The 27,341-nt window shown below is 34.5% G+C and overlaps 1 protein-coding gene across 2 annotated transcripts in view; it reads right to left on the bottom strand.

Moving 5' to 3' along the window:
- The window catches only part of FER (FER tyrosine kinase), a 474,424-nt gene that overhangs the window by 292,977 nt on the left and 154,106 nt on the right, over nucleotides 1-27,341 (bottom strand). For both annotated transcript variants that reach the window (XM_007462584.1, XM_007462585.1), the window contains 2 exons: nucleotides 23,386-23,508; nucleotides 10,674-10,863 (listed from right to left, as the gene is read on the bottom strand). In XM_007462584.1, the coding sequence (XP_007462646.1) occupies nucleotides 10,674-10,863; nucleotides 23,386-23,508 (313 nt within the window). The remainder of the gene's footprint in view (nucleotides 1-10,673; nucleotides 10,864-23,385; nucleotides 23,509-27,341) is intronic.

Here is a 27,341-nt window from a genome sequence, read left to right as displayed (position 1 = left end):
AAAAAAAAAAAAAAAAAAAAAAAAAAAATACTTTGTAATCTATTATGGCTAAAGAACACAATACAAAAAAAAAAAAAAGAACACAATACAGTTGGCCCTCCACATCTGCAGGTTCTACATCCACAGATCCAACCAACCATGGATCTGAAATATTTGGAAAAAAAAATTCCAGAAAGCTCCAAAAAGTAAAACTTGAATTTGCCCTGTGCAGGCAACTATTTACATAGCATTTACATTGTATTTACAACTATTTACGTACCATTTACATTGTATTAGGTATTACAAATAATCTACAGATGATTTAAAGTATCATCATGTGTGTAGGTAATATGCAAATACCATACCATTTTACTGCAGGGGCTCCTAGAACCGATCCCCCTTGGATACCCAAGAAAGTCTGTACTTCAAATACAGAGTAGATCCCAAACATGCTTATCTATCATCTAAAAATTAACAGGATACATTTTTAAAAGAAAATACTCATGCTTAATGAAAAATAATATCAAGACTAAGGAATAAAGACTAGCAGAAAATAAGCATTTACATTAAATCATCATTTCTGTGACAATTATCATCTACATAAAAGACAACGGTAGTTTTACTAAGTTGCAGGCACTGTTCTATGCGCTTTAAATGTGTAAACTTAACTATTCCTTACAACAAATCCAAGAGTAAGTAAAACTGTAATTCCTGATTTACACATTGGGAAATGAGGGCAGGAAAAGTTCTGAAACTTGCCTAACACCTCCTAAGTGGTAGAGCATGGATACAAATCCAAGCAGTCTGGCTCTGCAGCTGGAGCTCTCTCTAGAGTGACGATTCTATTGCAATAACTCATTAGTCATTACCTCTGTAACTACTGGAGACTTTGTCACTCTGTTAGAATACCACTGCCACAATTATTTATAAAATGAGAAATATTTGATAGACGCTAACATCAACATTTAACCCATTTTTTAAAAAAACTGAATGGCATCAATTATAACCTATAAATCGATATTTTGAAATTCTGTACCTATTCGGTCCCTCTGTAAACATCTGCTGAGTGTATGTCTACGTACTGCTAGGCACCTAAATTTTTTCTAATGTTTTAATATATGGATATATACAAGTCAAAATGCAGCCAACTTTCAAATTAATTGTTAAATCAATTACTTTTGCTCCATCTACCCCCACCAAACCTATGGTAGGATCTAAATCTATTTTATCTTTGACCCACCCTTCCCACAAAACCCCGGTACAAAACATTCATGTAATAAGTAATGATTAAACACTTGTTTAATCCCAAATGACTGAATAAATCTGAGTTATTAATCTTTTAATTTGCATTAATCATAGCAGTATTTAATTCTTGCCTAACTTTACTTTGTTCGTTTATTATATGCTTTTAGAGCTAGCTAACCCCTGGCTAGTTAGTTAGTGCTAAGATATTAAGAAATCCATAATTAAAAAGACAAATTAGGAATATATATATGTATACATATATATGCATATACATGAAAATGAAAGGTAGCTTTTTCATTTGGTTTGTAGTATATTACATGTATATATGTGTGCGTGTGTTTGTGTATAAAAATGAAAAAGTTACATTTCATTTACCATATACTTGATTTGGCTTATTTACTCACTGAATATGCATATAAATATGAGCAGAGATAGTTAAAATATAAGTTAAAAACAGCTTGAAATTTTGTTTTCTTTCCCCCTGATACTTAAGATACAGTGGCCTGATGCAAAAAATGTCTCTGGCATCATCCATTAACCAGTCTGCGATGTGAAATGACTTCATTTGTATGAACCAAAGAAAAATGAACATTTAAAGGAAACTTTTTTAGTTGAATATAATTGACATATAACATTATATTAGTTTCAAATGCATAATATCATGATTTGATATTTGTACATACTGAGAAATGATTTCCACAACATGTCTAGTTAACATTCATCACCACACATAGTTATAAAAATTCTTTTCTTCTGATGAGAACTTTTAAGATCTACTCTCTTAGCAACTTTCAAATATATAATAGAGTATTATTAACTATTGTCACCATGCTGTATATTACATCCCCCTCATTTTATTTTATAACTGGAAGTTTGTACCTTTTGACCACCTTCACCCATTTCACCCACTCCCCATCCCTACTTCCGGCAATGAAACACAGTCTGTTCTCTGTAACTATGAGTTGTTTTTTGTTTTGTTTTGTTTAAGATTCTACATATAAGTGAGATCATACAGTAATTGTCTTTCTCTGTCTGACTTATTTCACTTAGCAAAATGCCCTCAGGGCCCATTCATGTTGCCACAAATGGCAAGATTTCATGTGTGTGTGTGTGTGTGTGTGTGTACACATATACATGAGATATATATATATACATATATATATATATCACATCTTTATCCATTCATCTATTGATGGACTCTTAGGTTGTTTCCATATCTTGGCTATTGTAAATAATGCTGCTAGGAATATGGGGGTGCAGATATCTTTTTGAGTTAGTGTTTTCATTTCCTTTGGATAAATAAACAGAAGTGGAATTGCTGGATTGTACGGTAGTTCTATTTTCAATTTTCTGAGGAACCTCCATACTGTTCTCCATAGTGGCTGCACCAATTTACATTCCCACCAACAGTGCAAGAGGGTTCCCTTTTGTCCACATCCTCGCCAACACTTGTTATTTGTTGTCTTTTTGATAATGGCCATTCTGACCAGTGTAAGGTGATATCTCATTGTGGTTTTGATTGGCATTTCCTTGATGATTAGCAATGTTAAGGAATCTTGACCTGAATCATTTAGAAAAATCAACAAGTTTTTTATAATGTAATCATTATCACCTCCTAACTTTGTTTTATAAATTAGAAATTTATGCATCAAATAAACATAAAGCATATACCTCTAAATACACTTTAAGTATCAGATCTACAGGAGAATTTATTAATTTAATGGTCTGGAAAGCCACTGAAAATTCAGCATGATAAAATTCTTGCCACAGGAAAGCTGGAAGCAAGAATTAATAAACTGAAATATTAATGTCGGTATTAATGTAGTAATTAATATCCATAACTGACATTGCTCTCAGGTTAAGAAACCTTTAAATTACTTTGAGAGTAACATCTAAACCTATATAAACTGCACAAAACCTTCCAAAATGTATCTTACATATAATCTCTATTTATACACATAGTAAAATTATAGGATTTCACTAGCTGTCTTTATAATAACAATTGTAAACCATGTAAATATGTCACTTCTTTGCTGAGAGTCTTATTTCTCTAAGAGTTAGCATCAAAGTCCTTACAATGGTCTGCGTGACTATGCGATCTAAATGCCCACTACTTCTCTGACCCCATCTCCTACTACTCTGGCTCACTCTGTTCCAGCCACACTGGCTTCCTTGTTGTTCCAACACAAGAACCAGACTCCTGCATCAGTGCCTCTCAACTGCTTTTCCCACTGCTTGGAATATTCTCACCCCAGGCAATCTCATCATTTGCTCCCTTAGGTCTTTCAGATCTCTGTATAAATCACTTTAATAAGTAAGCCTTATTTGACCACCATATATATGAAAACCCCTCCCAGCACCCTTTTTCTCTCTGCTTGTTTTATTTTTCTCCAAAGAACTTACCACCACCTGACATATAAATGTATGCAGGTGTGTGTGTGTCTGTGTGTGTGTGTGTGTGTGTGTGTGTGTGTGTGTGTGTGTATGATTGTTTACTGTCTGCCTCCTCCAATTAGAGTGAAAGGCCCATGAGGACAAAAAAAAAAAAATGTTTATTTTGTTCACTACTGTATCCCCAGAACTTAAAATGGCACCTGACACCTGACATTCAATAAATATTTGTTTGTTGAACAAATAAATGAAAAAAAAGAAGTAACTGTATTCTCACTGTTACAAAGTGATACTTAAAATATATTAAGTAAAAGGTAAGGTACAGAACAGTATTGTATGTTTTACCATTTGTGTCAAAAGAGCAGGAAGCATATAATATAAATTTATGTTTATATTTGCATACAATGCTTCTGGAAGGTTACCTCTGAGGTAGGGAACTAGGGACTAAGGAAAGGACACTTAGACACCTGTGCACGTATATGTACTACATATTCAGAGAAATTAATTAAGGTTTTGCCTTCATAAGTAAGAAATATTTCAAAAGATAATCCTACAGAAAAATCTACAATTCATACTTAAGAACTCAGTAAGTATCTACAAATTAATTTACATGTGAACTAAGGTACATGATTAGAAAAAAAGTAAAATAGAATCTTTTTGTAACAGTATTTCTTAATATATAAAATACTTAACATAATCTCATTTCAGTGTCACAGAAATCCTGTCAGGCAAGGTGGGTACACATTCATTTCCTCCTTTTATGGAAAAGAAAACTCAGAAAGGTTAAGTAACCTGATAATAGTTACACAGCAGAGACAAAGCTCAATTCAGGTCTCCTGATTCTTAGTCTGGTACTTTTCTCAGTGTATATGATAGTAAGGCTTGGAATTAATATTTACCTTGTGTATTTAAAGAAAGAAAATATACCTGATGATGAAAACAGATAAAGCTTCAATGATGTTGCCAATACATCTCAACTGATATTATCCCAATTTAGTGACTAACTATAAAATTGAAAATATATTGAACATTATGGTAAAATGAATTACTACTGAATCATAATACAGACAATATTTAGTCAACAAACCAGATATTTTGTTGGTTGAAAATGTAACTAAACAGGATTTTATTGATAGTGCTGTTCAATTAAGCAGAACTCAATAAAATATGCAGAGAAGATAAATAAAAGTTGTGTATTAGTCTAGTAAAAGGGCTTAAAATGTGCAATTTCAGAAACATCAAAGTAAAGGCAATTATCTTATAGGATAAACATTTAAAAAGTAGGAACTCATTCCATGGTGCCAGATATATTTGGCATATAACAGAGATTCTTTCAACAAAAATTATTATATTTGGCCTAAAGCACATGCTGTTAAAAGGAAAATAACTAGATTACTCTGGAGTAAAAAAGGAAGTTCAATTCCTCAATTCAACAGACACTGGTTGAAAACTTATGTTCTTACAACTGGATAGCTAAAACAAACGTGATATTTTTGAATAAATTAAGAGAGAAAGAGAGAGAGAGAGTAAAGTCAGACAATGTTTAGTCAGGGACTAGAAAATCTTGGTATTTCCATCATTATCCAGATAGGGCAGCTAACAAAGAGTTTAGCCTTCTAATTTGCCCCAGAAGGCAGATTCTTCTGCCTGCAGAGCTAGAAGTGAAGAATAAAATAAAATAATCCTTGGGTCTATAGTCCATTTAAACAACTCAAATGTCTTCAGCATTAACAGCACATTTAAGTGTCAATAACTCAAATGGATAAGAAAGGATCTGTCTTCTCATTCATCATTTCCCAAAGTACAGTTTCCATTGTGCAGTGGTCCCTTCAGGACACTCTTTGAAAAGAGATTGGAACAGTATTTCCAGAGACACTGCATTCTATGCTATAGTTCTCCTCTTGGGAATTTGATTAAAAAGTTTAGAAAATTCCTGCAGTCAGTACAACTGTTTCTTTTGCCTTAACTGGGTATGTCCAAAATTCTAGAACTCATTTCTCCTCGGAACATTTTTCGAGGACACCAAATTCTCTTGATTTTCTACTACCTCACTGGTCATTCCTTCTTAATCTCTTCCTGATTCCTCCTTGTCTAGACCTAACTTGCAGTGCCCCAGAGTTCAGTCCTTGTTTCTCTGTTCTTCTCTATCCTCTCTCACTTGGTGACATTCTATAGTCAAATAATTTTAAATACCATTTGATGTCTACAACTCTCAAATTTATATCTCCAGTCCAAATCATCCTCTGGAACTACCAAATTTCTACACTGATGGGGTTTCTTTTTTCTTTTCTTTCTTTTCTTTCTTTTTCTTTCTTTCTTCTTTCTTTCTTTCTTTCCTTCCTTCCTTTCTTTCCTTTCTTTCTTTCCTTCCTTCTCTTTCTTTCCTTTTTCTTTCTTTCTTTTTCTTTCTTTCCTCCTTTCTTTCCTTTCTTTCTCTCTCTTTTCTTTCTTTTTCTCTTTCTTTTTTTCTTTCTTTCTTTCCTTCCTTCCTTCTTTCCTTTCTTCCTTTCTTTCTTTTCTTTCTTTCCTTCTTTCTTTCTTTCCTTTATCTCTCTTTCTTTCTTTCTTTTTCTCTCTTTTTTCTTTCTTTCTTTCCTTCCTTTCTTTCCTCTCTCCCTCCCTCCCTCCCTCTCTCTCTTTCTTTTTTGGAAAAACAAGCTGAAATCTTGCTCTTCCTCATCAAAGCTGCTCTATGTGTACTCTTTCCATGCACTTGAAACAAATTCTATTCCTCTAGTGCTCCTGCGCAAAACCTTAAAGTTGTCCTTGACTCCTCTCTCTCATACCCCACATTTAATCCACAGGAAATCTCATGGGCTCAACCTTCAAAACATATCCATAAGCTAAACACTTCCTGTTAGTTCCTGTGATACCATCCTTGCTGAAACTGTCATCTTCTACCACCTGGGTTGCTGTAACAACCTGAATCTTCCATTCTTATTAACCTTAAGCATATTATCAACAAAGTGATCCATTTAATTCAAGTCAGAGCATGTCAATCTTCTGTTATAACCTCCCAACCCAATGGCTCCCCATTTCATTCAGAGAAAAGCCATAACCCTTAATTATGTTGCACAGGTCCTGAGATCTGTTCTCCATTACTTCTCTAATCTCATTCCCTATACTCTCACCTTCCCCTCTACTCAGAGCTCCTTACTGTACCTTAGACAGTCCAGACCTGCACCTGCCTTATAGTCTTTGCAATAAATACACCCTCTGACTAGAATGCTCTTTCCCCAGAAATTAAGTGGTTTACTAGCTCCCCAGTTCAAGATTTTGTTCAAACGTCACTTTCTCGTGTAAAAATTGATCAGTGGATGCCTTTGAATGGTAAGTAGAACTATGAGATATTTTATTTTATTTACTATTCTTATTTTATGCAGTAGGAATGTATTATATTTATTTAATAACATTTATTATTTTGTAGTTATTAAAGCCACATATGCTGTTTTTCGAAATCTTGGAAATTAGGAAAAATGATAAAGAAAAAAACTCCTACCATGCAGAGATTTTGTGATGACTATTAACCTATTATTTCATTTTTTTCATTAAAAATAACATTGTTTATATTAAAAATGTCACTTTCTCAATGATGCTTATCTTTATGTGCATTTAAAATTGTATCCCAACCTGTGACCCTCTAGACCCCCAATCCCCTATCCTGCTTTGTTTTTATGCCTTGACATTTAGCACCTTCCAATATAATACATAATTTACTTATTTATTAACTGCCATTCACCACAGAATGTAACCTCTAAGAGAAATTCTTCATTAATTTTATTCACTGATATATTACAAGCATCTAGAAATATCCTCAGCACATACTAGGTGCTCAATAAATATTGCTTGAATGGATAAATGAAACATACTTATCCACAGATAATAGAGAATTACTGTGCAATACTTAATATTTATCAATATCATTTTCTCCTTGGTATTTTGGCCATAATTAGACTTAGGTGAAAAAAGACAACACTAGAAGGATGACTTTTCCTAACAAAGATGTTTACATTAACTGTCTCCACAGTTTTTTAGATTTCTGTAAATTAATAGATGGGCCTTAATTCTCATCGAATTATAAAGTCAAAATAAACATCAGTACATCTAAGAGCCTGACTACAATTCTAACCCTGACATCTGAATCACCTTGGAATTTTTATAAGAATATACAATCTATGGCCCATCTCAGCAGTACAGCTCCTCAAGGGCACTCTTGCATAGAAGCACTCACCACCAAAGAGTCTGAGTTTTGGTTAACACTGCCATTAATTAGGATCATGTAAAATAGTTAATACTTACTCTTAAATAATATTTAGGCCAAATTTTTACTATTTTCCATGATATTATGCTTTAGCTTTTAGTTCATCCAATTCTTCCAATATTCAACTAAATTTCCCTTGTTGAAACACCATTTATAAGGATGGAATTTATAAAGAGGAAAAAGCAATGTAACTGCTTACATTAATTTCAGGCTTTTTGGGTAACGTTATTCATAAAACAATAGTTAAACAATCATTTGGGGAAAAAATCATTTATACTTTTAATATTTTGACTGTTTTTGAATAAAAGAAAAGTTATATTCTAATTATTACTGAAAGATGGAATTATGCAAAAATTTCACTGATATACGTGGGAGTATTATTTAGTTTTAAGAACTATGAATTGCAAATATTTCTACTTGTTTTATAAAACATACTGAAAAACTCATTAAATTGCCATCAATCTGAGGAATGTCCTGTTTGATTTATAAAATGTTACTTTATTATTTTAAACTACATATAGCATTCCTTTGTAAATTCCTTAAAGACTTACTAAAGTCATTGCTTCAGTGAATAGATAAGATGTATAGAAACAAATAGCATTTCAACTATTTAAAATAAACTGGATAAATGCAATATGCGACATCACTTTCTAAAAATTTATAAGGTATTAACATTTAATAAATGGGTATAAGAGAAAGTTTGAAAGTACCAGAAAGCAGTTTAGCTTCTTAAACAGTATTATACATTCTAAAACATTATTTATTCATTTATTGAAAAAGTTTTTCTTCAATGATTATGAAAGATAAAACTCCAAATGATTACAAGTTCTTAATGAACTAAGAATTAATGAACTGCTATATTTTAAATTCCAAAGTCTAGCTTTTAGTTGTTGTTATCAAATGGGGATATGCTATCATTTAGTGACTTGAAGAACTATCTTTTATTCTATAATAATAATGCCAGGGCTTCCCTGGTGGCGCAGTGGTTGAGAATCTGCCTGCTAATGCAGGGGACACAGGTTCGAGTCCTGGTCCAGGAAGACCCCATATGCCACAGAGCAACTGGGCCCGTGAGCCTCAATTACTGAGGCTGCGCATCTGGAGCCTGTGCTCCTCAACAAGAGAGGCCACGACAGTGAGAGGCCCGCGCACCACGATGAAGAGTGGCCCCCGCTCGCCGCAACTAGAGAAAGCCCTTGCACAGAAACGAAGACCCAACACAGCAAAAATAAATAAGTAAATTAATAAACTCCTACCCCCAACATAAAAAAGTAAAATAAAATAAATGTCCATAATTTATAAAAAAAATAAAATTAAAATAAATAAATAAATAAATAAATAAATAATAATGCCAACATGAGTCATCTGCATACATAATTACTTAAAATAAATTAGATAGCCCGTTTTAACATATCTGCCACTAAAAAAGGTTATGAAGTAACCAATTCCACACCCACATGGGGACAAGGAAATACTATAAACCACACTTAGAGAACAAAAGATTTACTAACTAAGGTTTCAAAGCCAAGCAAAAGAATAAACCTTCAGAAGTTCCTCTGAAAAAAATGCATATGTTAGTTATCAAAACTCAAGAAGCAAGAAAATTACTCCAGTAGGGTCCCTGGTCTACATGGTAAGATCTTTATTGTCTGGTAGGACAGTAAAGGAGAGCAAAGAATTATAATCCATAATTTACAATGTAATGTATAGATCACTATGGCTCAATTAAAAAATAGGAATAACCACAATAATTTAAACACTTCCTATTCATATCCAGATTTATCTAGAATTGGACATTTCAAATGCAGTCTTTTTTTCTATGGAGACATTTGAATCCATTTAACAATCAAATTGTACTATTTAGAATCACATAAACTAAAAATTATTAAAATATCACCTATAGCATAATTAACTATAATATAATAGTTCTATTTACGGACTGCATACAGTTACCCACAGAAAAATCCAAGGATACAGCTCAGGCTTTTTCAACCTTGGCACTATTAATATCTTTGTCTGAGTAAGATTTTGTTGGGAGTAAGAAGGGATGGGCTGTAACGTGCACTGTATGGTATTTAGTATCATCACTGGCCTCTACCCACGAGATAGCAATAGCATCCACCAGTTGTGAAAACCAAACATATCTGGAGACATGGCCAAATGACCCCTGGGGGGCAAAATTGCCCCCTGATAGAAACCACCAACATAAGATAAAGGAAGGAAGAAAGGAAGGTGAAGAGAGAGAGAAAGTAATTAAACTAGGCATTCTTAAACAGTTAATAAATCTGTATAAAATAAAGTTGAATTTCTAGTTGCTGGATTTAAATGTGTTTATTGTAGTTTAAGGCTATTTATAAGAAACAATCATCTTTAAAAAAATCAATGTTTTGTATTGTGAAAACAATAAACACATCATCAATCTCAGATAAATTCTACTGTTCTTATATAAGAAAAAAAATTAATATGTATCTTTCTCCTTATTTCTTATTTCTATCTTAAGAATAACACCCTACCTTCCTGCTGTCTCCCAGGAATAAAAACAACTGCAGTCTTTGTTTTCAGTTTTGAAGGCAAGAGAAGAGCTTTTTCCTTTGACTCTACAGGTGGTTCCTAAAAGTGCTCTCCAGGTGACCTGAGGTGACTGACAAGTCTATTTTGCATTTACAAACAAGTTTAATAGGACCTGCATATTAACAAGAGTAATAATTTGTTACAGCAACCAGAATTACTTTTTGTATTCACTTATTACCTATATACTACTCTTTCAACTTTCTCATTTGATTACTCTTTGGCTTACCATAGATGTAACTGATCGTGCATCTTCTTCATAATTTACTACTGGAGGTGGCTCTTTCCCATCATTTTCTTGTACTTTTTGCTCTAGCAATTCTTTCTGTGCTGTAAACTTTGCCTCAGTGCATCTCAGCTGCTGGACTGACTGTTTTAGCTCTTCAAGTGTCTGTTTTTGGCTTAGCAGAAGTACAATACTAAAAGAGAACAGATTTAATATAAATTATTTCAACTTCTTAAAGAAATAAAGACTTTAAAGGAAACTATATATATATGTATATTTTGCTCCTATTTTCTTTCATTTTCCTCTTTATAAGAGTCATTCAGAATCATAAGAATTATGAAACTAAACAGATTTTGAGTCATCACAGTAGTTATTAAATGTTAGCATTAACAAAATGGAAGGAAATGTTTAGAAGCAAAAACCAAATTCAAGATGCTTTCAAATGTATTACAATATATAGCATTCATTTTATTTTACAGTTAAACCATCTACCTCACAAAGTACAGGCACTTAGGTACAGAAGTGTAGAGCCTAAAATGAATTGATATGACTGAAGGAGAATCTTACTTTATTTCAAATCTCAAATGGAACATAGATAAGTCAGATCTGTGCCTAGAGTAAAATAAACCAACTCAAGGTGACAGCCTGGAACCAAGCTGTGTGCATATTGTGAGGGGTGTGTTTTTAGAGCTGGGGAAAGATGTTCTGATAAGGACAAAGGGAATGAGTGTAAGTCCCCAAATCTTCCCCATAACATCATTATAAAGACAGTAGACTTCCCCATTCCTCCTTTAGAGAACTACACAGGCCACATGTTACCTTATAGTGATATTTTAGCCCTTGGAGGCTGTCCCTAATAGGAATTTCAAATTAATTCACCCATATTAAAGCCACAGGAAAACAGGCAGTGCCAGTGAGGAATATCTCTGGGAATGCTGTCATACTTAGTGTATTAATACCTTTTTTTTTTAACATCTTTATTGGAGTATAATTGCTTTACAATGGTGTGTTAGTTTCTGCTTTATAACAAAGTGAATCAGCTATACATATACATATACCCCCATATCCCTCTCTCTTGCGTCTCCCTCCCACCCTCCCTATCCCATCCCTCTAGGTGGTCACAAAGCACTGAGCTGATCTCCCTGTGCTAGGTGGCTGCTTCCCACTAGCTATCTGTTTTATATTTGGTAGTGTATAAATGTCCATGCCACTCTCTCACTTCGACCCAGCTTACCCTTCCCCCTCCCGGTGTCCTCAAGTCCATTCTCTACAACTATGTCTTTATTCCTGTCCTCCCCTAGGTTCTTCAGAACCATTTTTTTTTTTAAGATTCCATATATATGTGTTTGCATACAGTATTTGTTTTTCTCTTTCTGAGTTACTTCACTCTGTATGACAGACTCTAGGTCCATCCACCTCACTACAAATAACTCAATTTTTTTCTTTTTATGGCTGAGTAATATTCCATTGTATATATGTGTCACATCTTCTTTATCCATTCATCTGTTGATGGACACTTAGGTTGCTTCCATGTCCTGGCTACTGTAAATAGAGCTGCAATGAATATTGTGGTACATGACTCTTTTTGAATTATGGTTTTCTCAGGGTATATGCCCAGTAGTGGATTGCTGGGTCATATGGTAGTTCTATTTTTAGTTTTTTAAGGAACCTCCACACTGTTCTCCATAGTGGCTGTATCAATTTACATTCCCACCAACAGTGCAAGAGTGTTCCCTTTTCTCCACACCCTCTCCAGCACTTATTGTTTGTAGATTTTGTGATGACGGCCTTTCTGACTGGTGTGAGGTGATGCCTCACTGTAGTTTTGATTTGCATTTCTCTGATGATTAGTGATGTTGAGCATCCTTTCATGTGTTTGTTGGCAGTCTGTATCTCTTCTTTGAAGAAATGTCTATTTAGGTCTTCTGCCCATTTTTGGATTGGGTTGTTTGCTTTTTTGATATTGAGGTGCATGAGCTGCTTGTAAATTTTGGAGATTAATCCTTTGTCAGTTGCTTCATTTGCAAATATTTTCTCCCATTCTGAGGGTTGTCTTTTCATCTTGTTTATGGTTTCCTTTGCTGTGCAAAAGCTTTGAAGTTTCATTGGGTCCCACTTGTTTATTTTTGTTTTTATCTCCATTTCTCTAGGAGGTGGGTCAAAAAGGATCTTGCTGTGATTTATGGCATAGAGTGTTCTGCCTATGTTTTCCTCTAAGAGTTTGATAGTGTCTGGCCTTGCGTTTAGGTGTTTAATCCATTTTGAGTTTATTTTTGTGTATGGTGTTAGGAAGTGTTCTAATTTAATTCTTTTACATGTAGCTGTACCGTTTTCCGAGCACCACTTATTGAAGAGGCTCTCTTTTCTCCATTGTATATTCTTGCCTCCTTTATCAAAGATAAGGTGACCATATGTGCATGGGTTTATCTCTGGGCTTTCTATCCTGTTCCATTGCTCTATAATTCTGTTTTTGTGTCAGTACCATACTGTCTTGATTACTGTAGCTTTGTAGTAGAGTCTGAAGTCAGGGAGCCTGCTTCCTCCAGCTCGATTTTTCTCTCTCAAGATTGCTTTGGCTATTCAGGGTCTCTTGTGTTTCCATACAAATTGGGCAATTTTTTGTTCTACTTCTGTGAAAAATGCCATTGGTGCTATGATAGGGATTGCACTGAATCTGTAGATTGCTTTGGGTAGTAGAGTCATTTTCACAATATTGATTCTTTCATCAAAGAACATGGTATATCTCTCCATCTGTTTGTACCATCTTTAATTTCCTTCATCAGTGTCTTATAGTTTTCTGCATACAGGTCTTTTGTCTCCTTAGGTACATTTATTCCTAGGTATTTTATTCTTTTTGTTGCAATGGTAAATGGGAGTGTTTCCTTAATTTCTCTTTTAGATTTTTCATCATTAGTGTATAGGAAGGCAAGATATTTCTTTGCATTAATTTGGTATCCTGCTACATTACCAAATTAATTGATTAGCTGTAGTAGTTTTCTGGTAGCATCTTTAGGATTCTCTATGTATAGCATCATGTCATCTGCAAACAATGAAAGCTTTACTTCTTCTCCTCCAATTTGGATTCCTGCTATTTATTTTTCTTCTCTGATTGCTGTGGCTAAAACTTCCAAAACTATGTTGAATAATAGTGGTGAGAGTGGACAACCTTGTCTTGTTCCTGATCTTAGAGGAAATGGTTTCAGTTTTTCACCATTGAGAACGATGTTGGCTGTGGTAAAAAACACTCCAGAAAGTAGGCGTAGAGGGAACTTACCTCAACATAATAATGTGTATTAATATCTTAATGAACTGTGCCTTGCACTACTGAAAGTAAGTTACTAATACGTAAAAGACAATTGGGAAAGACAGTCTCTTCAGGAAGTGGTCCTGGAAAGTTGGACAGCCGCATGTAAATCAACGTTAGAACACACCCTCTCACCATACACAAAAATAGACTCAAAATGGCTTAAAGACTTAAATGTAAGACAAGACACCATAAAACACCTAGAAGAGATCATAGGCAAAACATTCTCTGACATAAATCGTACCAAGGTTTTCTTATGTTAGTCTCCCAAGGCAACAGAAGTAAAAACAAAAATAAACCAAGGAGACTTAATCAAACTTACAAGCTTTTGCACAGCAAAGGAAACCATAAACAAAACAAAAAGACAACCTACAGAATGGGAGAAAATATTTGCAAACAATGCAACCTACAAGGACTGAATTTCCAAAATATATAAGCAGCTCATACAACTCAACAACAAAAAAAACAAACAACCCACTTCAAAAATGGGCAGAAGACCTAAATACACATTTCTCAAAAGAAAAAATACAGAAAGATGCTCAACATTGCTAATTATCAGAGAAATGCAAATCAAAACTACAATAAGGTACCACCTCACACTGGTCAGAACAGCCATCATTAAAAAGTCTACAGGGCTTCCCTAGTGGCACAGTGGTTGAGAATCCACCTGCCGATGCACGGGATGCGGGTTCGTGCCCCGGTCCAGGAGGATCCCACATGCTGCAGAGTGGCTGGGCCCATGAGCCATGGTCACTAAGCCTGCGCGTCCGGAGCCTGTGCTCTGCAACAGGAGAGGCCACAATAGTGAGGCCCGCGTACCGCAAAAAATAAAAAAAGTCTACAAATAACAAATGCTGGAGAGGGCATGGACAAAAGGGAACCCTCCTACACTGTTGGTGGGAATGTAAGCTGGTGCAGATACTGTGGAAAACAGTACAGAGGTTCCTCATAAAATTAAAAATAAAATTACCATATGATCCAGCAGTCCCACTCCTGGGCATATATCCAGACAAAACTGTAATTCAAAAAGATACATGCACCCCTATGTTCATAGCAGCACTGTTCACAATAGCCAAGACATGGAAACAACATAAAGGTCCATTAACAGATGAATGGATAAAGAAGATGTGATACATAAAAATAATGGAATACTACTCGGCCATAAAAAAAGAATGGAATAATGCCATTTGCAGCAACATGGATGCAACTAGAGATTATCATACTAAGTGAAGTCAGAAATAGAAATACCATATGGTATCACTTATATGTGGAATCTAAAATATGACACAAATGAACCTATCTATGAAACAGAAACAGAATCACAGAAATAGAAAACAGACTGGTGGTTGCCCAGGGGGAGGGGGTTTGGAGAGGGATGGAGGGGGAGTTTGGGGTTAGCAGATGTAAGCTTTTATATATAGAATGGGTAAACAACAAGGTCCTACTGTATAGCACAGAGAACTATATTCAATACCCTGTGATAAACCATAATGGAAAAGAATATTTTTTGAAAAGAATGAATATATATGTATAACTGAATCACTTTGTAGTACAGCAGAAATTAACACAACATTGTAAATCAACTATACTTCAGTTTTTAAAAATTGATTTAAAAAAAAAAGAAGGAGATCCATTGACTAGGAGAAAAGATTTACATAAGACACATCTGATACAGGACTGTTATCCAAAATATACAAAGATCTCTTAAATGTCAACAACAAGAAAACAAACAAACTGATTAAAAAATGGGCCAAAGACCTTAACAGATACCTTACTGAAGAAGATATACAGATGGCAAAGAAGCACATGAAAAAATGCTCCACATCATATGCCATCAGAAAAATGCAAATTAAACAACAATGAGATAGGATCATACATTTATGAGAATGGCCAAACTCCAGGACATTGACAACACCAAATGCTGGTGAGGATGTGAAGCAACAAGAACTCTCATTCATTACTGGTGGAAATGCAAAATGGTATAGTCACTTTGGAAGACAGTTTGGTAGTTTCTTACAAAACTAAACATACTCTTACCATATGATCCATCAATCATACTCCTTGGTATTTAGCCAAAGGAGTCAAAAACTTATGTCCACATAAAAGCCCACACATGAATGTTTACAACAGCTTTATTCAAAATTGCCACAACTGGGAAGCAACCAATATGTCCTTCAGCAGATGAATGGATAAACTGTGGTATATCTGGACAATGGAATACTTTTCACTGCTCAAAAGAAACAAGCTACCAGCCCACAAAAAGACATGGAGGAACCTTAAATGTACATTACTAAGTGATAGAAGCCAATCTGAAAGGCTACATAATGTATGATTCTAATTATATGACATTCTGTACAAGGCAAAACTATATGGAGACAGTAAAAAGAAAACTTTATGGAGACAGAAACAAACCAGATATTCTTCACAGGGTGAATGATCAAAGTATGGTATATCTATATAGTCATGAGTTGAATTGTGTCCTCTAAAAAGATATGTTCAAATCCTAACCCCAGGAACCTCAGAATGTGGCCGTTTTGGAAATAGAGTTGTTGCAGATGTAATTAGTTAAGATGAGGTCATACTGGAGTGGTTGGACCCTTAATCCATGACTGATGTCCTTGTAAGAAGAAGAAAATTTGGATACGGAAAAGAGACCACACAGGCAGAACACTATATGAAGAAGGAGGCAGAGATTGGAGTGATGCTTCTATAAACCAAGGAATGCCTAGAACTGCCTGCCATCAGCAGAAGCTAAGACAAAGGCATGGAACAGAATCTCCCTTAGAGCCCAGAAGAAACCAGCCTGCCAACACCTTACTTCAGACTTTTGGCCTCCAGAACTGTCATAGAATAAATTTATATCTTTTTTTAAGCTGCCCAGTTTGTGGTACTTCAAAATGGCAGTCCTAGGAAACTAATACACATGCCATGGAATACTGTATAAGAGTAAAAAGGAATGAAAGTACCTGGATGAATCTCCAGAGAATTACAATAAATGTAAAAAGACAATCTCAAAAGGTTACATACAGTATGATTCCATTTTATATAACATTCTTGAAAAGACAAAATTATAGAAGTGGAAAATAGATTACTGGTTGCCCTTAACTGGTGTTAAGGAGGGGGTGGGAGATAGAAGGCAGTGTAGCTATAAAAGTACAAAATGGGGGATCCTTGCAGTGATGAAAATGTTCCAAACCATGCCTGTATCAATGTTAATATCGGATTATGATATTATATTATAGTTTTGCAAGATGCTACCATTAAGGGGAACTGAAAAGGTTTATGGGATCTCTCTGTATTAATTCTTAATCTCCATTAAAATTTAATTTAAAAATATGTATCACTGGTTGTTCCCTGGCGGTCTAGTGGTTAGGGTTTAGTGCTTTCACCTATGCTGTGGCCCAGGTTCAATCACTGGTCGGGGAATTGAGATCCCACAGGCCGCACAGCATGGCCAAAACAAAGAGTTTCACTGCTGCTTCCTGCGGTAACGTGAGGTTTCTATCATCTCATATACCTTGGGTTCCTAAATAATCTGTTTTAGAAATAGGCCTTTTTAAATTCTTCTTCAGGAGTTCTAAATATCTATTATGTCATATCAGCAATCACTTAGACATTCTGAGACACTATCCTAACACCAAGAATTAGGAAATACATAAAAGGGAATATCACTCAGCCATAAAAAAGAATGAAATAATGCCATTTGCAACAATTTGGATGGACCTAGAGATTATCATACTAAGTGAAGTAAGTCAGACAAAGACAAATATCATATAATATCACTTATATCTGGAATCTAAAAAAGTGATACAAATGAACTTGTTTACAAAACAGAAATAGACTCACAGACTTAGAAAACAAACTTATGATTACCAAAGGAGAAAGGTGGGGGGGGAGGGATAAATTAGGAGTTTGAGATTAACATATACACACTACTATATACAAAATAGATAATCAACAAGGACCTACTAAATACATTAACATCTTGCTTTTGTTCAATAATTACTTTTTAAACAATACTGTTATATAATCACTATGTTACACACTATAATTATTTTATATGCTTATAACACCATTGAGCAAAAAAGCTATAAATATTTCAAGAAGAAGAAAATTATAATAAATGCATGATTGTATAATACAAGATGCACAAGAAGCTATAAATAAATTTAAAACATTAAAGGGATCAGGACTTATGCAGGTGCTATTTACTCCCTATTTCTGACTACTCTTTCCATGCATTCTTCACTTGGAGGGCACTTTCTGTCCTTCAGGTCTCAGCAAAACTGCCATTTCCTACAAGACCCCTGACCACCTACCTTAAGTGGGTACTCCTCTGTTAGTTTTCTATCTGAACTCCTTGTTTCACAACAATTATCACAATTGTTAATGTCCTGTTTTGTACTGGTCTACTCTACAAAAGTGTAAGCTTCATGAGACATGTGACCATATGTGTCTTAACCTTTCACTGTATTCATAGCACCTAGTGGATATAATCTAAAAATTCTGAAACAAAAAAAAAAGGTACCTGAGTTTGCAAACCAGAACAATACTCCAGATGGTTCAAGTATTACCTTCACTACAAGCTAGATGTGAATCTTTGCAAGTCTCTTAAAATTTCTGGCCCTCAGATGTCACATAATTTGAAAGACCAGGAGGTTGAATCAAGTGATCTCTTAAGATTTTGCATGGCTCTAAGAGTTATGATTTTATAATGTACAAAGTATTTTTAAGTACTGGGTGATAATGGTACAGCACAATACAAAAGTGAGTAATCATTCACTTTTTGTAAATCAAACCAAGCATTAAAACCAATAGTAACATTACCAGCTCTTTATGCCAATGAGTCATAAATGACATTTGCTTGGTATATTTTCCCATAAACTATTTTCTAATATAGTAGTCAAGGATCATAGATCAGGAGAAGATGGATATTATTTCCATTTGAATAAAAATGCATTGGAAGTAATGAGCAAAGATATGTATACTAGAGTGATGCTTTGTGTTCTATTAAAATTATACCATTTCAAATGGTTGGTTTTATTCCTTTCACCCACCCTATTTTTTTTTTTTTTTTTTTTTTTTTGCGGTACGCGGGCCTCTCACTGTTGTGGCCTCTCCCGTTGCGGATCACAGGCTCCGGATGCGCAGGCTCAGCGGCCATGGCTCACGGGCCCAGCCGCTCCGCGGCACGTGGGATCTTCCCGGACCAGGGCACGAACCCGTGTCCCCTGCATCGGCAGGCGGACTCTCAACCACTGCACCACCAGGAAAGCCCCACCCCATTTTTTAAATAAAATTTTGCAATAGCTGTACTTCAACTGAGACCTGCATCATTTATATAAGTTAAAACTCTATGTTTCTTAGTGTGAATTTAATGTCACATAAAAAACATTCTTTAAGTTCATTTTTCACTTTATATTATTCAATTATAGGACTCAAAGCTATCAAATGATTTCTCATATTGTTTATTTTTTCACTGTTATTATAAGATGTTTTGGAGAAATTTATGTTAAACCCAAATTTAAAGGTTTTAACATTAGTCCCTCATATGTTATATTTTCATAGGAACACAAATGCTATTTCTATTAAGTAAACATTCACATAATTCCATTAATTTAGAAATAATTTAAGAATGTAAATTATCTAATATAGGATATTTTTAGTATTTGGAAAAAATGTAGTTTTGTTTTATTGTTTTGTTACTTTTATTTATTTATTTATTTTTGGCAGTATTGGGTCTTCGTTGCTGCATGCGGACTTTCTCTAGTTGCGGCAAGTGGGGACTACCCTTCACTGCGGTGCACAGGCTTCTCATTGCAGTGGCTTCTCTTGTTGAACAGCACGGGCTCTAGGTGCGCGGGCTTCAGTAGTTGTGGCACGTGGGCTCAGTAGTTGTGACTCGTGGGCTCTAGAGCGCAGGCTCAGTAGTTGTGGTGCATGGGTTTAGTTGCTCCGCGGCATGTGGGATCTTCCTGGACCAGGAATAAAACCCGTGTCCCCTGCATTGGCAGGGGGATTCTTAACCACTGCGCCACCAGGCAAGTCCCTGTTTTATTACTTTTAACTAACACGGTATATGAAGCTATAAAAGTCTGCAGAGTAAAAATAAATCTATTTTTGAAACTAGATAAAAATTGCTTTTAATCATATATTTAAATAAATATATGTAGACATATATATTTACATATACACACAAAAAATGGAAGTGTTTAAGAAATATTAAGAAAATGAAATGCAAACATTTACCCTAGAATCCCTTTCAGACTGTTTGTTTAGCAAAATATTTTAACATATGATTCAAAGACAAACTTCAACCCTACCAATGTCTAAATTAATGAGATTTCACAATGACTACTTAGTTGTATAAATATGCTTAACATTTTCAAGATTATACCCTGAAGCTAACAATAAAAACTCCATTAATAACAAAGGGGTGACAGAACTTGGGTTAAACAGGACTCATTCCCTGAACTGCTTGACATACTTATCCCGTCTAATTTATTCTCCTAAGAACACTGTTAAAATCGTAAGATCAAACAATTACTGTGATCAAACAGACAGAAACCTTGGAGTCAGGAACTCATGCATTTTCTATCACTTACTGGGTATGTGATTCTAAGTAAGTTATCTAAATTCTCTAAGTCTTAAAGGTAAAATCCAGGTAATTACACAGGGAGCATAGTGAAAATAATGTTCAGTGAATTAACATATATAAAACATCTAGCATAGTATGTGAAACAGAGTACAAACTCAAGAGATATTATTTCCCATATGTCCACCACCCTTTAAGCTTCCTCTCCTCTATGCCCATTCTCATCTTCTGATAAATACAAGTAGGTGGAGAAATGTGGATCACACTGATTATGTAGATGAAGAGAGAATCAAAGATGTGAGTCAAGAGAACATACCAAAAAAATCAAAGAGTCTACAACTTCCAGGATAAGACAACACTTAAAGATTGCCTCCCCCAGCAACTCAGACATGCTGGTGAGAGGGTCAGCTAACCTACTGTATTTCTTTATATCTGCTAAATTATAAAACAGGAGTCATTTACAATGTGCACATGTACAAAACTGTAAAATGTACAACTGCTTGGTCATCTGAAGAGATTTACTAGCAAATAGAGAAAAACAAAAGATAATTTTTTTAACTTTATATGTGCAATGGTTGATAAATTTTATTTTTATAATCCCAGTAGAATCTTCTGTTGATGCAATACTGAAAATTTCCAGATTTATTAAAGGAATATCCAGAGTAACTCAAATTTCCCTGTTCTCACCTTTAAAAGGCTCATCAATTTCAATATGACATTTAACACCAAGTTGTAATAAAAGCCATAGTATAAGTGGGAGAAGTAGGCTCCTAATATCCTGAGTTGTACAATAGGATAGATGGTGTTGCCATTCACTGAAATTTTAAAAAATACTAAGAGTGAACTAGGTTGCATTGGGTTGGGTTATATTGAGGGGATTTTTTTTTTTTTTTTTTTGTGGTATGAGGGCCTCTCACTGTTGTGGCCTCTCCTGTTGCGGAGCACAGGCTCCAGACGCGCAGGCTCAGCGGCCATGGCTCATGGGCCTAGCCGCTCCACAGCATGTGGGATCTTCCCGGACCGGGGCACGAACCCGTGTCCCCTGCATCGGTAGATGGACTCTCAACCACTGGGCCACCAGGGAAGCCCTTGAGGGAATTTTTATTTCAGCCTTAGATATGAGAAATTTAGTGTACTTCTAAGGCATCCAAGGAGGCATGTCAAGTAGGCAACTGATTACACAGCCACAGAGTTCAGAGAGGAAATATGAGCCGAGAGTAATATACGTGAGTCATCTTCAGAGGATCACCTAGAGATAGAGTACAGAGAGGAGAATGACATAGCCTAGGGCCATGCCTTGGGTAACTCCAAAATATTCTGGCTGAGTGGGGAGGATGAATTTACAAAGGAGTGGCCAGAAAGAGAGAAGCAAGATCTGTCACCTTGGTCCCAAAGGCCAAGGGAAATGAAGTCAACAAAGATCTGTGAGGAGGTCAAGTAAGATCATTGCTAAATTTAGCAATATAAAGGTCATTGATGATCTTATAGATATCTACCTATTTCAACAGTGACAGGGCAGAAGCCGTATATCTGTGGGTTAATTACTGAGACTTGAGGAAATGAGTGCTCATCATGAGCACTCTTAGAACAAGTTTGACTAAGAAAACAGAAAGCAAAGACAGTAATTGAGGGAAAAGATGAAGATTAAAGACAGGTTATCTAGGGTGGTAAGAAAGGTAGAGATTATTTTCAGGAGTCAAAACTTAAGAATATTTAAAAAGTGAGCACAGGACACAGTTGAGAAGAAAAGGTGAACATAATATATAAAACAATGTAAAATTTCTCGGAAAGTAAGAGACGATGGGATATAAAAATAGGCACAAGAAATAGGAAAAGGAACAGATCCTCTATGGAAGTAAGGAAAGAGAATGGGTACAAACGTGGTGCATTTAGATATCTAACATATCTAGAAAATAAGGTAGTTGCCACCTAATGATTCTAATTTTTTCTATAATGTAGGAGAGGTCCATCTGCTGACTATGATGGGGTATATAAGAGGATCAGAAATTTGAGAGAAGTAGAAAATATTTGAAAAGTTGTGTAGAAAGTAAGAGCAAGTATAGACCAGACAAATGCTACACATCACAATCCTTGAAAGTCTTGACAAATCACACCAATTGGGAAAGTATGATAGCAAGAAATTTATATATTCTAGTCTAGGATTAGAGAAACAATACCAGTAACCCCTGTTAGAGATGCAAAAGTGACCAAAGTCAGATTAGAAATTTTAAATTTTAGATCAAAATTTAAACCTTAATACAGTAGAAAACATAATTATTGAAATCAGTAAAAACAAGAGTATAGCAAAACAAGTTATGTCAGAGGATCCATGAAAATATTTACAGATCCAGAAATCAGCAAGAAAAACAATAGTAAGACAAAAACAGCACAGCAAATATCAGAAGGATTTTTATAGGTGAAACAGACTGTTCTTTTTTAGTAAGTTTATTTGCTTCCTTCTAACACAGTAGAAACCAGTTTCTAGATAATACTGGTCTGTCACTTTCTTAACAAGGAATTCACAGTGAATCTGGTAGACTTTGATGAGGGTGAGTAAAGACAGGTTTTAACAGGGTTTTTCAGAAAATAATTCAAACCATTAAAACATTGAGACATATGATCAATACACTATATTGATAAAAACACAAAATCACTCTTCTAGAGTCCTAGAAAGTAATTCAACCATACCGTTTTATACTTAACACGAAATTTCAGCTTCTAGAAATTACACATCCATAATTCCATGTAACTGAAGTACTTCTGTAAAATTACATCAATTAAACTTTCTTCCTTCAAATTATTTTTGTTTTACTCACTCAGACTTCTTTTCATAGGTCTTAGAAGATTCCTCAATCCTCTTCTCTAATTCCAGGACAGCTTCCTCCTTATTTAAAAGCATCTGCTGTGTCTGTATAAGTTCCTCTGCTAAAGTTTTCAACCTAGAATGAACAGTTTCCTCATTATCAATCAATACATTAATTACACTCACTTTATACATACAAAAAAGAAAAGGGATTCATATATCTAAGGTTGCAATGTCCAAAACAGTAGTCGCATGTAATTTTACACTACCAAATGTAAAATAGCTAGTGGGAAGCAGCCGCATAGCACAGGGAGATCAGCTCAGTGCTTTGTGACCACCTAGAGGGGTGGGATAGGGAGGATGGGAGGGAGACGCAAGAGGGAGGAGATATGGGAACATATGTATATGTATAACTGATTCAGTTTGTTATAAAGCAGAAACCAACACACCATTGTAAAGAAATTATACTCCAATAAAGATGTTAAAAAAAAGTTAATGCATATAAAAATATAAATTTAATTAATTAATTAATTAAGAGTAAAATTTCAGTTCCATCAGCCACATTTCAAGCACTCAACAGACACATGTGGCTAATGGCTACCTCTTTGGACAGAGAAAAGAACATTTCAATAATCACAGTGAGTACTCTTGGACAGTATGTTTTAGAGAGTCTTATTCATCAAACAGCAAAAGAGAAAGAGAAACTGAAAACAGAGAAAGAGAAAAGGACTAAAGTAAAAAATACTCATCTCCCAGGAAGAGTGTATAGTGAAAAAAACATGATTTTTGTTTTCAGAATAACATGTATTTATAATCTGGCTTTGCTACTTTTTATCTGAGATCCTGGGCAACTTGCTTAAGCTCATTGGATCTATTTTCTCATTAGTATTTTGGGTACTGTAATACCTGCTTCAGAGCATTGTTTTGAAGATGAAATACACTAATGTATAAACAATGAATGGTACTTAGGAGGCATCTGAGTAAATAACATCTAGTATTATTTGCATATGTTATCTCATTTAATTCTCACAACAACGTATGAGATAGATACTGTTATCCTTATTTTAAAGAAAAGAAAGTAAGGCTCAGTCACATGGTAATTTAATATAAGCTATTTCTGTTGTCACATATTACAATAGAGGTACTTTCTATTAATATATAGATTTGAATACAATTAAATACATAAAATTAATATGTACCCATAGACCGGACAATTTTTGGTTACATAAAATGCATCTGGTCCTGAATAGAAATATTTCTACCACGAAAACACACACAGCTGGAATCTAAAAAATAATACAAATTAACTTATTTACAAAACAGAAACAGACTCACAGACATGGAAAACAAATTTATGGTTATCAAAGGTGAAAGGGAGGGAAGGAATAAATTAGAAGTATGGGATTAACAGATATACACCACTATATATAAAATACATAAGCAACAAGGATTTACTATATGGCACAGGAAACTATATTCAATATCCTTTAATAACCTATAATGGAAAAAGAATCTGAAAAAGAATATATATACCTGAAATTAACACAGTATTTTAAATCAACTATAGTTCAAGTACAAAAAGGAAAAATAAAATTGCTATAATCATAAAAAATACATACACAGCTATCATCACATTAAAATTTTTATCTTCGGCTTTTTAAAGCAAGACATGAAACCCAAAATATACAAAATATTAAATAACCCAAGTATATGAATATTTGAATTTATTTAAAGTTAAAGAGATGATAAATAAAGTCAAAAGTAAAAGTCAAACTTCGAAGAAATATTTGCATTGGGAATTACAAGCAAAAGCTCATGTAGAAAAACTCTTAGAAAAAAGTCAACCTACTATGAAAATGGACAAAAAAACACAACAGGAAGTTCATCAAGAAAAATTCAAATGATCAGTAAGCACACAGAAATATTTACAACCTGAACCACAAAAAAAAAAAATCTGCAAATTAAATGAATAGTAAGTTATTTTTTACCTACTAAAATTGACAAGCATGAAAAAGTGATAATATTCAGTATTCTCAATATTGTAGAAAGAAAGAAAAAGGAGGAAGGACGGAAGGAAGGAAGGAGGGAAGGAAGGAAGAAATAGGAAGGATGGAAGGGGTATAGGATTGGAATAGGGGATGATTTAAGGACAAAAAAGCCTCTCATATTTTACTCTACATTTATCTATATTATTTAAATCTCATAACAAAAATGAATATGATTTTTAAACTATTAAATAATACGTAATAGAGATAGAAGAGGTAGAAAAACTATGAGACATAATCAGAACAACTCAAAATATAGGGAAGGAGGGAGAGAGGGAGGGAAAAAGGAAGGAAGACACATACCCTATTGATGTGACAAAACTAGCACAAATTTTTTAGTGGTCAACTTGGAATTGTCTCTCAAACTTCAAATTAGAATATTCTTTGACCATCTAAAAATCTCTCTTACCAGAATACTTTACAAAGTGCACACAATCAGTCCATATGAAGATGTTTGTTATAACACTGTTTATAAAACAAAAAACTAGAAAATATTTAAATGTTCATCAGCAGGGGAATAGCTGAATAAATTTTAATCCATTTAAGATACAAAGCATATAGTCACTAAAAAGAATGAGGTGCACAAATAAAACGTTCTTCCAAGGCAAAGTCTTAAATTAAAAGGCATGATGCTGAAAAATACATATAGCATGGTTCCATTTATATTGAAATAAATGTATGTGTATGTGTGCTACTGACTGAATTGTATTCCCTCAAAATTCATATGCTGAAATCCTAACCCTCAAAGTGATGGTATTTGGAGAGAGGGACTTTGGGAGGTAATTAGGGTTAGATGAGTTTGTGAGGGTGGAGCCTTCATGATGGGGTTTAGTGTCCTTAGACGAGACACCAGAGGGTTTGCTCATGCTGTCTCTCTCTCCAATCCCAGACAAAGAAGAGGTCATGTGAGTACACAAGAAGGCAGCAGTCTACACCCAGGAAAATAATTTCACCAGGAGCCAAACTGGCCAGCACCTTGATTTGGAACTTCTAACATCCAGAACAATAAGAAGTAAATTGCTGTTGATTAATCCACCCATTCATGGTATTTTATCATGGCAGCCATAGCAGATTAATACACTATGTATGTATTTATGTGTGAAGAAAAAACAGGTTACTACAAACCAAACTCATCATCACTCTGAGGGGTTTGGGGTTGGAATAGAGCGTGATTTAAGGACAAAAAAGCCTCTTGTATTTTACTCTATATTTATCTATATTATTTAAATCTCTTATAACAAAAATTAATTTGATTTTTAAACTATTAAATAATAGGTAATAGAGATAGAAGAGACAGAAAAACCAAGAGACATAATCAGAAAAACTCAAAAAATAGTAATCCACATTACTTCATCTATGTTAAGAGTTAAGCAACATAATAAATCTCAACGGGTTTCTGAGGGCAGTAATATATTATAGCAAAACAATCAATGATGCTTATAATAATGATCCAGAATCATAAGGGAAAGTTTAAATTAGATAGGTATTTTTTTAAGAATATATATATATTTACAAGAGACATACATCAAATCTGGTAAAATTATTTTGCTGAATTTAATGGCAATATAAGCTTTGATTATCAGGAAAATTCAGTTTTGTAGAATAGTTCATATCCTGACTACTAGACACAGAAAGCATTACTGTATTAAAATTAGAGGTCATTCTCAAGAAACCTACATTTCAACTTCTGGCTTCAAGCTACTTATTAACAACTATAAATACATAAGTAAATAACACTCACACATAATGCTTTGCTCTTTATAAAACTCTGCCCTATATATAATCTCATTTAATCAGCATGAAAGTCTGGAACACAGGACCCTACCTCTGTACCCGTCCCAACCCCAGTCTAGAGGTAATAAAGACAAGCTTCTCACCACTGCCTTGGCCATGTTGCATCAAAGCTGAATTTGATAGAAAGCTC

The sequence above is a fragment of the Lipotes vexillifer genome, unplaced genomic scaffold, assembly GCF_000442215.2.
Source record: "Lipotes vexillifer unplaced genomic scaffold, Lipotes_vexillifer_v1.1 scaffold710, whole genome shotgun sequence".
Classification (NCBI taxonomy): domain Eukaryota; kingdom Metazoa; phylum Chordata; class Mammalia; order Artiodactyla; family Lipotidae; genus Lipotes; species Lipotes vexillifer.
This window is presented reverse-complemented; position numbering and strand designations above follow the sequence as displayed.